This window comes from Malaclemys terrapin, chromosome 2, assembly GCF_027887155.1.
Source record: "Malaclemys terrapin pileata isolate rMalTer1 chromosome 2, rMalTer1.hap1, whole genome shotgun sequence".
In the NCBI taxonomy this organism is placed as follows: Eukaryota; Metazoa; Chordata; order Testudines; family Emydidae; genus Malaclemys; species Malaclemys terrapin.
In genome coordinates, this window is record NC_071506.1 from 279,205,625 (window position 1) to 279,218,261 (window position 12,637).

At 46.8% G+C, this 12,637-nt stretch overlaps 1 protein-coding gene across 3 annotated transcripts in view; it reads right to left on the minus strand.

The window, feature by feature from the left end:
- Positions 1-12,637, minus strand: part of OBSCN (obscurin, cytoskeletal calmodulin and titin-interacting RhoGEF) — a 308,809-nt gene that overhangs the window by 227,748 nt on the left and 68,424 nt on the right. For all 3 annotated transcript variants that reach the window (XM_054016662.1, XM_054016661.1, XM_054016659.1), the window contains exons 11-21: positions 11,612-11,887; positions 10,632-10,907; positions 9,717-9,992; positions 7,393-7,668; positions 6,459-6,734; positions 4,862-5,137; positions 4,047-4,322; positions 2,595-2,870; positions 1,778-2,053; positions 960-1,235; positions 112-387 (exon numbers count right to left, since the gene is read on the minus strand). In XM_054016662.1, coding sequence (XP_053872637.1) covers positions 112-387; positions 960-1,235; positions 1,778-2,053; positions 2,595-2,870; positions 4,047-4,322; positions 4,862-5,137; positions 6,459-6,734; positions 7,393-7,668; positions 9,717-9,992; positions 10,632-10,907; positions 11,612-11,887 — 3,036 coding nt within the window. The remainder of the gene's footprint in view (positions 1-111; positions 388-959; positions 1,236-1,777; positions 2,054-2,594; positions 2,871-4,046; positions 4,323-4,861; positions 5,138-6,458; positions 6,735-7,392; positions 7,669-9,716; positions 9,993-10,631; positions 10,908-11,611; positions 11,888-12,637) is intronic.

Below are 12,637 nucleotides of genomic sequence, written 5' to 3' on the forward strand. Positions count from 1 at the left end.
TAAAACAGCAAATAATATTCTATCGTTCAAATTAACTCAAAATATTTGAAGGTGAAAATCAAAATGGCAGGTCACAAAGAGAATACCAATGTAAACACCTCTTTCTCTCACCTGTGATGATAATTTTAAAGGTCAGTTTCTGGCCTGCGGCCTCACAGGTGTACTCTCCAGCGTCCTTCTTCTCAAGCTGCTTCACGACCAGACGCCGGGATTTGCCCTCACAGTCCACTTTGAATTTCTTGCTGGAGGTGATCAGTTTCCCGTCCTTGGACCATTTCACTTCAGACTTTTCCTGGGCCACCTCAAGGCTCAGGGTGGCGCTCTCTGTCAGGACAGCCTTCACCTCCTTCTGCACCTTCGCCTTGTTTGCAAACACTTCTTCGGGCTCTGCCGAGGGAAAAGGAATTACAGGATAAACCCTGTCACTGATACAATGCCATCCAGGGACTATTAAAGGCGAAGGTACGGAGAAACTGACAGCTCTGTTTCCTGAGGCAGTATTAGCTATATGTCTCACCCACTTTGCCTGAAATTTCAACCTTAACTATGGAGCTTGTATGGCATCTCCTTCCTAAATCAACCAACCCAAATCCCCACATTCAACTCATGATTGCTCTAGGGAGCGAACATTCCCTTAGGAGTGCTACAAGGGCATTAGGGAAAAGACAGGGTGGCTCATATGGATGCCATGAGATGTTCAAAATCCCAACCTCGTCTGGAAAATGTTATGCTGCTGCTGCAAAACACCATGACTAAGAAGATTCAGGCGCCTTCCCATTTTACCTGCTTACTCCGAAAATTTATTCTCAACATTGTGGCAAAACCCAAAATCTCCCAAAACCCCTCTGGACTCAGAGCCAAGGTGCCAGCAAGCCAGGAAATTCAGCTTACTCTAGAATGCTTCAATCAACAATGGCAGAAAATCAGCCCTTAAGATGAAAGAAAATACTATCTCCTACCAGTGACAAGAACCTTGAAGGTCAGTTTCTGGCCTGCGGCCTCACAGGTGTACTCTCCAGCGTCTTTCTTCTCCACCTGCTCCACAACCAGACACCGGGATTTGCCCTCAGACTCCACTTTGAGTTTCTTGCTGGAGGTGATCAATTTCCCATCCTTGTACCATTTCACTTCAGTCTTGGCCTGGGCCACCTCACAGCTCAGAGTGGCGCTCTCTGTCAGGGCAGCCTTCACCTCCTTCTGCACCTTCTCCTTGTTTGCAAACACCTCTTCCATCTCTGCAGGGGAAAAGGAATTACAAGGGCTTAAACTTCCCCACTGATGAGATGCCACCCAGAGAACAGAGAAGGCGAAGGCAGGGAGAAGCCAACAGTTCTGCTTCCTTAGGCTGCTTTCTGCAAGTCTCCCCCACGTTGCCAGACCCTGAATGATATAACTACAAGTACAATTTCAACGTTACCTATGGAGCCTGTAGGGCGTCTTCTTCATAATAAACTGACCTGAACCCCCACATTCAAACTCTCTTCAGTGCTCTGGAGAGTGACCTCAGATCCAGATCTGAATTTACCAGCACAGGACTCCCTTTAGTTTTTTCACCAACATCTTCCTTACAAACCCTTCCTTCCGATTGTGAAACTGAATGGATGACTATCTTCTTTTCCTTTAAGAAGCACTGTTGGTTTTAAAAAGTCATTGGTTGTGTATCACTCAATATGGAATATCTGAGCCGAGATGTCTCCAATGAAGGATATGCACTTCATTCTACAATACTTAAACCAACAACACTGGCAAACAGTTGAAAGAAAATATTGTTTCTTACCTGTGACAACAATTTTGAAGGTCAGTTTCTGGCCTGCGGCCTCACAGGTGTACTCTCCAGCGTCTTTCTTCTCCACCTGCTCCACAACCAGACGCCGGGATTTGCCCTCAGACTCCACTTTCAGTTTCTTGCTGGAGGTGATCAATTTCCCGTCCTTGTACCATTTCACTTCAGTCTTGGCCTGGGTCACCTCACAGCTCAGGGTGGCGCTCTCTGTCAGGGCAGCCTTCACCTCCTTCTGCACCTTCTCCTTGTTTGCAAACACCTCTTCCATCTCTGCAGGGGAAAAGGAATTACAAGAGCTTAAACTTCCCCACTGATGAGATGCCACCCAGAGAACAGAGAAGGGAAGGCAGGGAGAAGCCGACAGTTCTGCTTCCTTAGGCTGCTTTCTGCAAGTCTCCCCCACGTTGCCAGACCCTGAATGATATAACTACAAGTACAATTTCAACGTTACCTATGGAGCCTGTAGGGCGTCTCCTTCATAATAAACCAACCTGAACCCCCACATTCAAACTCTCATCAGTGCTCTGGAGAGTGACCTCAGATCCAGATATCAATTTATCGGCACAGGACTTCCTTTAGGTTTTTCACCAACATCTTCCTTACAAACCCTTCCTTCCGATTGTAAAACTGAATGGACGACTATTTTCTTTTCCTTTAAGAAGCACTGTTGGTTTTAAAAAGTCATTGGTTGTGTTTCACTCAATATGGAATATCTGAGCCGAGATGCCTCCAATGAAGGATATGCACTTCATTCTACAATACTTAAACCAACAACACTGGCAAACAGTTGAAAGAAAATATTGTTTCTTACCTGTGACAACAATTTTGAAGGTCAGTTTCTGGCCTGCGGCCTCACAGGTGTACTCTCCAGCGTCTTTCTTCTCCACCTGCTCCACGACCAGACGCCGGGATTTGCCCTCAGACTCCACTTTGAGTTTCTTGCTGGAGGTGATCAATTTCCCATCCTTGTACCATTTCACTTCAGTCTTGGCCTGGGCCACCTCACAGCTCAGAGTGGCACTCTCTGTCAGGGCAGCCTTCACCTCCTTCTGCACCTTCTCCTTGTTTGCAAACACCTCTTCCATCTCTGCAGGGGAAAAGGAATTACAGGGCTTAATCTCCCTCACTGATGCAATGCCACCCAGAGAACAGAGAAGGAGAAGGCAGGGAGAAGCTGACAGCTCTGCATTTGAGACTTTTTTTGCTTCACGTTTACCACATCCGCCTGACCCCTGCCACCATCAGTGCAAGTCCATGTACAACCTTAACTATGGACCTGCCAGAACCTCTCCTTTATAATAATGCTCCCCAGACCCCACCTCTCATGATTCCTCTGGAGCGATCTCAGATCCAAATGTGAATTTATCCTCTCAAGCCTCCCTCTAGTTTATTTTGCTGAGATGTTCCTTGCAAAACTTTCCCTCCCCTCTGATACCTGAAAGGACCAACATTTCTTCCCACTGAGAAGCGCTGTTATTTTTTAAAAGTAAATGAAGGCATTAAAGAGAAGCCAGAGTGGCATGGATGGATGCCATGTAGGGTTTCCACCTGGCTGATATTTGACCGGCCTGCCCGTTGTTTTATGGATTTGCCAGTTGCCAGAAAAATAACTTAGTCTCACAGGGTTTTTTTTACATGGGTCAAAAGATTTGCATTATCATCATAACACAATGGGAGATCTAATGTTCAAAGTTTCTGTGTCCACCTAAAGATGCTGCAGTGTTCCCAGTTCCGCAGTTTAAGCGATAACAGATCAAAGGTGTTGAAAATACAGCAGCTGCCTGCCCACCAACACACTAGTGCACCACACATGTGTGAAGTGGTTTGACTCACGCGACAGTGAGGAGACAAGCAATGTTATCAATCTTATCTATATGTGTGATCTCTCTAGATACAACGAGCCGCTGTTGAAGGGGGATTGTAGAGTTGCCTTGTGGTTAGGGTTACTTGGGGTTTGCCTTCTGTGTGGGCAGGTGCCATTTTTTTTGCATTTCAAAGGTGGTAACACTAATCCATGCAGAAGTTCAGAATCCCAACCTAGTTTGCAAAATGTTACGCTACTGCTGTAAAACACCCACCAACTAAGAAGATTCAGCTGCCTCCCCACTTTATCAGCTTATTCTGTTCATTTCTTATCAATATCACGGCAAAACCAAAAATTTCTCCAACATGCTACCAGTGTAGGAAATGCACTTTATTCTCCAACATTTAAACCAGCAATGGCAGCAAATCCGCCCTTCAGTTGAAAAAAAACCTCTCTTACCAGTGACAAGAACCTTGAAGGTCAGTTTCTGGCCTGCGGCCTCACAGGTGTACTCTCCAGCGTCCTTCTTCTCCACCTGCTCCACGACCAGACGCCGGGATTTGCCCTCAGACTCCACTTTGAATTTCTTGCTGGGGGTGATCAGTTTCTCGTCCTTGTACCATTTCACTTCAGTCTTGGCCTGGGCCACCTCACAGCTCAGGGTGGCACTCTCTGTCAGGGCGGCCTTCACCTCCTTCTGCACCTTCTCTTTGTTTGCAAACACATCCTCTCTCTCTGCCGGGGAAAAGGAATTACAAGGGCTTAATCTCCCTCACTGATGAGATGCCATCCAGAGAACAGAGAAGGGAAGGCAGGGAGAAGCTGACAATTCTGCTTCCTTAGGCTGCTTTCTGCAAGTCTCCACCACTTTGCATGACCCTGAACAATATAACTACAAATACAATTTCAGTCTTAACTATGGAGCCTGTAGGGCGTCCCTTTCATAATAAACCAACCCGAACTCACATTCAAACTCTCATCAGTGCTCTGGAGAGTGACCTCAGATCCAGATCTGAATTTACCAGCACAGGACTCCCTTTAGTTTTTTCACCAACATCTTCCTTACAAACCCTTCCTTCCGATTGTAAACCTGAATGGACGACTATCTTCTTTTCCTTTAAGAAGCACTGTTGGTTTTAAAAAGTCATTGGTTGTGCATCATTCAATAGGGAATATCTGAGCTGAGATGCCTTCAGTGAAGGATATGCACTTCATTCTACAATGCTTAAACCAACAATAGTAGCAATCTGTTGAAAGAAAATATTGTTTCTTACCTGTGACAACAATCTTGAAGGTCAGTTTCTGGCCCGCAGCCTCACAGGTGTACTCTCCAGCATCTTTCTTCTCCACCTGCTCCACAACTAGATGCCGGGATTTGCCCTCAGACTCCACCTTGAATTTCTTGCTGGAGGTGATCAGTTTCCCATCCTTGTACCATTTCACTTCAGTCTTGGCCTGGGCCACCTCACAGTTCAGAGTGGCGCTCTCTGTCAGGGCGGCCTTCACCTCCTTCTGCACTGTCTCCTTGTTTGCAAACACTTCTTCCATCTCTGCTGGGGAAAATGAATTACAAGGGCTTAATCTCCCTCACTGATGCAATGCCACCCAGAGAACAGAGAAGGGAAGGCAGGGAGAAGCTGACAGTTCTGCTTCCTTGGGCTGCTTTCTGCAAGTCTCTACCACGTTGCCAGACCCTGAACGATATAACTACAAGTACAATTTCAACGTTACCTATGGAGCCTGTGGGGCATCTCCTTCATAATAAACCAACCCAAATCCCCACATTCAAACTCTCATCAGTGCTCTGGAGAGTGACCTCAGATCCAGATCTCAATTTATCGGCACAGGACTTCCTTTAGGTTTTTCTCCAACATCTTCCTTACAAACCTTTCCTTCCCCTTAGAAATCTAAATGGACGCCAATCTTCTTTCCCTTTAAGCAGCACTGTTAGTTTTTAGAAGTAAATGACTGTGTATCACTCATAAGGAGAGGGGCATGAATCAGCGTTCATGTAACACTCCCTGTCAGTACCTGGCCCAAGCTGGGGAAGCTAATGATCCAACCAGAGGACCAAATTCGGTGATGAACCCTGGTCACATGCCACATGAGGCATGTTGTGCATATGCTAAGAAGAAGACTCATAAGGGAATAGCAGGGTTTGATTTACCTGTGCCCCGTCCCTTTAAGAATGGAAGGTCTGCAGATGGATTTTCAGGTGATGATGGCGCTGGTTGCAGCAGCAGACTTGTGTGTTCTCTGAAAGGACTCGGCAGCAATGGGGCTTGTGCAAGTTGTGTTGTTTTTGGATACCCAGCTTAATGAAAATCCAGATTTAAAACGGTCCCTGAGACTGGCTCACAAAAGGTTCCACTCCCAGGCCAGGGACAGCTTCAAATCTGGGGGCTTATCAAACACAGAATCCAAAGACAAACAAACCCAGCTTGCACAAGGCTCACTGCCACTCAGTCCTTTCACACCAAATTTGACTGCTGCAATCAGAGCTGTCCCCTTTGACCACCTGGGCAGACCATCAATCTTTAAAGGGACAGGGCAGCGGTGAATCAAACCCTGACATGTCCTTAGGAGTGAAACAGTGGCATTAAGGAGAAGCCAGGGTGGCTCGGATGGATGCCAAACAGACATTCAGAATCCCAACCTTGTCTGGGAAATGTTACGCTGCTGCTGCAAAACACCCACCGACTAGGAAGATTCAAGCGCCTCCCCATTTTACCTGCTTACTCTGTACATGTATTCACAATATTGTGGCAAAACCCAAAAGCCCTCTGGACTCAGAGCCGAGGTGCCAGCAATGCTTTAATCAACAATGGCAGCAAATCAGCCCTTCAGTTGAAAGAAAATACTCTCTCCTACCAGTGACAAGAACCTTGAAGGTCAGTTTCTGGCCTGCGGCCTCACAGGTGTACTCTCCGGTGTCTTTCTTCTCCACCTGCTCCACAACCAGACGCCGGGATTTGCCCTCAGACTCCACCTTGAATTTCTTGCTGGAGGTGATCAGTTTCCCATCCTTGTACCATTTCACTTCAGTCTTGGCCTGGGCCACCTCACAGCTCAGAGAGGCGCTCTCTGTCAGGGCAGCCTTGACCTCCTTCTGCACCTTCTCCTTGTTTGCAAACACCTCTTCCATCTCTGCCGGGGGAAAGGAATTACAGGGCTTAATCTCCCTCACTGATGCAATGCCATCCAGAGAACAGAGAAGGAGTAGGCAGGGAGAAGCTGACAGCTCTGCATCTGAGACACTTTTTGCTTCACGTTTACCACATCTGCCTGACCTCTCCCCCCATCAGTGCAAGTCCATGTACAACCTTAACTTTGGACCTGCCAGCACCTCTCCTTTATAATAATCCACCCCAAATCCCCAGACTCAACCTCCAATGATTCCTCTGGCGCGATCTCAGATCCAAATGTGTATTTATCCTCTCAAGCCTCCCTCTGGCTTATTTGGGCTGAGATGTTCCTTGGAAAACTTTCCTTCCCCTCTGATCGCTGCCATGACCAACATGTCTTCCCTCTGAGGAGTGCTGTTATTTTTTTTAAGTAAATGAAGGCATTAAAGAGAAGTCAGGGTGGTGCAGATGGATCCATGCAGACTTTCAGAATCCCAAACTAGATTGGAAACTGTTACGCTGCTTCTGCAAAACACCCACCCACTAAGAAGATTCAGGCGCCTCCCTATTTTACCTGTTTACTTTGTACATTTTTATTAATATTGTCGCAAAACCCATAATTTCTTGAAAAGCCCTCTGGACTCAGAGCCCTTATGTTAAAAAGAAATATTGTTTCTTACCTGTGACAACAATCTTGAAGGTCAGTTTCTGGCCTGCGGCCTCACAGGTGTACTCTCCAGCGTCTTTCTTCTCCACCTGCTCCACAACTAAATGCCGGGATTTGCCCTCAGACTCCACCTTGAATTTCTTGCTGGAGGTGATCAGTTTCCCATCCTTGTACCATTTCACTTCAGTCTTGGCCTGCGCCACCTCACAGCTCAGGGTGGCGCTCTCTGTCAGGACAGCCTTGACCTCTTTCTGCACCTTCTCCTTGTTTGCAAACACATCTTCTCTCTCTGCCGGGGAAAAGGAATTACAAGGGCTTAATCTCCCTCACTGATGCTGTCATAAACATACAGCTCAGGGTAGCATAAAATCCCTCCTTTACCTGTAAAGGGTTAAGAAGCTCAAATAACCTGGTTGGCACCTGACCAAAAGGACCAATAAGGGAAGAAGATACTTTCAAAACTTTTGGGGAAGGTTTTGTTTTTGGGCTTTCTTTGTGTTCTCTCTGGGACAGAGAGGGACCAGGGCAGGAAAAATACATCTCCTAAAGCCATATCTGAAATAAGCATCTAAGTTTACAAATTGTAAATAATAGCAAGGAAATGCGTTATGATATCTTTTGTTTTAGCTTGTGAATTTTCCCTATGCTTTGCTTGTTTGTAACTTTAAATTTTTGCCTAGAGGGGAATCCTCTGTGTTTCAAATCTTATTACCCTGTAAAATTACCTTCCATCCTGATTTTACAGAGGTGCTTCTTTTACTTTTTTCTTTATAATAAAGTTATGTTTTTAAGAATCTGATTGGGTTTTTAGTGTCCTAAAAACCCAAGGGTCTGTTCTGTTCTCACCTTGTTTACCTATTTGGTTGGTATATTATTCTCAAGCCTCCCCAGGAAAGGGGGTGAAGGGCTTGGGGGGATATTTTAGGGAAACAGGAACTCCAAGTGGTCCTTTTCCTGAATCTTTGTCTAACTCACTAGTTGGTGGCAGCGATACCGTCCAAGGACAAGGAATTTGTGCATTGGAGAAATTTTTAACCTAAGCTGGTGGAATATAATCTTAGGGGGTCTTTCATGCGGGTCCCCACATCTGTACCCCAGAGTTCAGAATGGGGAGGACACCCTGACAGATGCGAAGCCATCTGGAGAATAGAGAAGGAGAAGGCAGGGAGAAGCTGACAGCTCTGCAACTGAGACACTTTTTGCTTCACGTTTCCCACCTCTGCCTGACCTCTCCCACCAGGGCCGGCTCTAGGCACCAGCAAAACAAGCTGGTGCTTGGGGCGGCACATTTTTAGGGGCGGCATTCTGGCGCAGGCCATGCCGCCCCTAAAAATGTGCCTCGGCCGCCCTAACTCACCTCCGCTGCTGCCGCTTGTGCGCCGCTGCTCGCCCTCCCTCCCAGGCTCTCAAACCCGGAAGAGAGGGGGAGATCCCGAGCGGCCACGGCGCGCAAAACAGCTGATTTGCGCGCCGCGGCTGCTCGGGATCTCCCCCTCCCTCCCAGGTTTGAGAGCCTGGGAGGGAGGGCGAGCAGCAGCGCGCGAATCAGCTGTTTCGCGCCCTGCGACCACTTGGGATCTCCCCCTCCCTCCCGGGTTTGAGAGCCTGGGAGGGAGGGGGAGACCCTGAATGGCCACGGCGCACGCGCTGCTTCTCCCTCTCCCTCCCTCCCTCCTAGGCTTGAGAGCCTGGGGGGAGGAGGCAGGGCTGGGGATTTGGGGAAGGGGCGGAGTTGAGGCAGGGCCGGGGGTGGGGTAAGAAAAAAATGGGGGGGGCGGCCAAAATTGTTTTCGCTTGGGGCGGCAAAAATCCTAGAGCCGGCCCTGTCTCCCACCAGTGCAAGTCCATGTACAACCTTAACTTTAGACCTGCCAGCACCTCTCCTTTATAATAATCCCCCCCACACTCCCAGACTCCACCTCTCATGATTCCCCTGGAGCGATCTCAGATCCAAATGTGAATTTATTCTCTCAAGCCTCCCTTTGGCTTATTTGGGCTGAGATGTTCCTTGGAAAACTTTCCTTCCCCTCTGATAGCTGACATGACCAACTGAGGAGTGCTGTTATTTTTATTTTTATTTTTTTTAAGTAAATGAAGGCATTAAAGAGAAGTCAGGGTGGTGCGGATGGATCCATGCAGACTTTCAGAATCCCAAACTAGATTGGAAACTGTTACGCTGCTTCTGCAAAACACCCACTGACTAAGAAGATTCAGGCGCCTCCCCATTTTACCTGTTTACTCTGTAAATTTTTATCAATATTGTTGCAAAACCCATAATTTCTTGAAAAGCCCTCTGGACTCAGAGCCCTTATGTTGAAAGAAAATATTCTCTCTCACCTGTGACGATAACCTTGAAGGTCAGTTTCTGGCCTGCGGCCTCACAGGTGTACTCTCCAGCATCTTTCTTCTCCGCCTGCTCCGCGACCAGACGCCGGGATTTGCCCTCAGACTCCACTTTGAATTTTTTGCTGGAGGTGATCAGTTTCCCATCCTTGTACCATTTCACCTCAGTCTTGGCCTGGGCCACCTCACAGCTCAGGGTGGCGCTCTCTGTCAGGGCGGCCTTCACCTCCTTCTGCACCTTCTCCTGGTTTGCAAACACCTCTTCCATCTCTGCCAGGAAAAGGAATTACAAGTGCTTAAACTCCCTCATTCATGCAGTGACATCCAGAGACCAGAGAAGGAGAAGGCAGGGAAAAGGTAATGCTTCCTGAGGCAATATTAGTTTCAGGTTTCTCCCACTTTGCCTGACCCCAAACAACATAACTACAGGGACAATTTCAACCTTCATTGTGGAGCTTGTATGGCATCTCATTCATAATAAACCAACCCGAACCCCCACATTCAACCGCTCATGATTGCTCTGGAGAATGACCTCAGATCCAGATCTCAATTTATCAGTGCAGGGCTCCCTTCAGTTTATTTCATCTTCCATTCAAATATTTCCTTCCCCTTTGAAACCTCAAAGGATGGATGCCAAACAGATATTCAGAATCCCAACCTTGTCTGGGAAATGTTACGCTGCTGCTGCAAAACATCCACGGACTAGGAAGATTCACGCGCCTCCCCATTTTACCTGCTTACTCTGTAAATTTATTCTCAATATTTTGGCAAAACCCAAAATCTCCCCAAAAGCCCTCTGGACTCAGAGCCAAGGTGCCAGCAGGGCAGGAAATTCATCTTACCTAGAATACTTTAATCAACAATGGCAGCAAATCAGCCCTTAAGTTGAAAGAAAATACTCTCTCCTACCAGTGACAAGAACCTTGAAGGTCAGTTTCTGGCCTGCAGCCTCACAGGTGTACTCTCCAGCGTCTTTCTTCTCCACCTGCTCCACAACCAGACGCCGGGATTTGCCCTCAGACTCCACTTTGAATTTCTTGCTGGAGGTGATCAATTTCCCGTCCTTGTACCATTTCACTTCAGTCTTGGCCTGGGACACCTCACAGCTCAGGGTGGCGCTCTCTGTCAGGGAGGCCTTCACCTCCTTCTGCACCTTCTCCTGGTTTGCAAACACCTCTTCCATCTCTGTCAGGAAAAGGAATTAGAAGGGCTTAAACTTCCTCACTGATGCCATCCAGAGTCCACAGAGGGAGAAGCTGATAGCTCTGCCCCCGAGGCATCTTTCGCCGCATATTTCCCTCCTCTGCCTGACCCCCGCCACCATCAGTGCAAGTCCATATGCCACCATAACTATGGACCTGCCAGCACCTCTCCTTTACAATAATCCACCCCCAATCCCCAGACTCTACCTCTCATCATTCCTCTGGAGCGATCTCAGATCCAAATGTGAATTTATCCTCTCAAGCCTCCCTTTAGCTTATTTAGCTGAGATGTTCCTTGCAAAACTTTCCTTCCCCTTTGGTAGGTGAAAGGACCAACATTTCTTCCCTCTGTTATTTTTTTTCAAAGTAAATGAAGACATTGCAGAGAACCCAGGATGCACTGATGGATACCAAGTATAAGTTCAGAGTTCCAACCTAGTTTGTAAAATGTTATGCTATTCCTGCAAAACACCTACCAACTAAGAAGATTCAGGTGCTTCCCCATTTTACTTGCCTACTCTGTAAATGTATACACAATATTGTTGCAAAACCCAAAGTTCCCTCAAAAGCCTCCTTCACTCAGAGCTGAGATGCCAGCAATGTAGGAAGGGCATCTCACTCTAGAATGCTTTACTCAACAACTGCAACAAACCAGTGCATGAGTAGAAAGGAAACAATCCTTCCCACCTGTGATGATAATCTTGAAGGTCAATTTCTGGCTTGCGGCCTCACAGGTGTACTCTCCAGCATCTTTCTTTTCCACCTGCTCCACGACCAGACGCCGGGATTTGCCCTCAGACTCCACCTTGAATTTCTTGCTGGAGGTGATCAGTTTCCCGTCTTTGTACCATTTCACTTCAGTCTTGGCCTGGGCCACCTCACAGCTCAAGGTGGCAATCTCTGTCAGGATGGCCTTGACCTCCTTCTGCACCTTTTCCTTGTTTGCAAACACTTCTTCAGGCTCTGAGATGGGGAAATTAAAAAAGAACCACAGAAGGAATAAATCTATCATGGCCAATGGACTGTTACATGTATCTAGTGTTTTTACAGAATAAAGTCATTCGTTTGATGAAACATGGTTCTTATAGTTCCAGACTCCATTAACAGCATGTTATAAATGAACCCTCTACCACACACTCCCTAGGTTTCTCCAAATCCTTGGTATCTTGGTGCTCTTTTTAGGTAGGCAGCCCTGCATATTTTCCAGCTTCCAATATTAACATCCCAAAACTGTTTCTGTTGTTGTTGTTGGGTTTGGGGGTTTTTTGGTTCATTTTCTTGGGGATAAGCCAACTCCATCACATTTACAGTGCTGCTGTGGACTAGTAATATGCCATTGAAATCAGCTCTCTGACATTTGAAGTCTTTACATCAAGATTGGGTATCTTCCTATAAAATATGCTCTAACTCAACCACAAAATATGGGCTTAATGTAGGAATTAATGGGTGGAATTATTTGACCTGAGTGATGCAGGTCAGACTGGATGATCACGGCAGTTTCTTTAGGCCTTCAAAATCTATGAATGTTGAGACACACATGGTACATTCAGCAGTGTAGCCTGGGGATTTTACCTTAATGTATCTAGTATATTTGGCAGTTACTTCCAAAGTAGAACCTTAATACTTTTACCTCAGCAAATGAACTGGCATTGAAAGGCTATCACGGCTAATAAATGATAATCTAAATATACCCATTTAAAGGATATGGTCAGC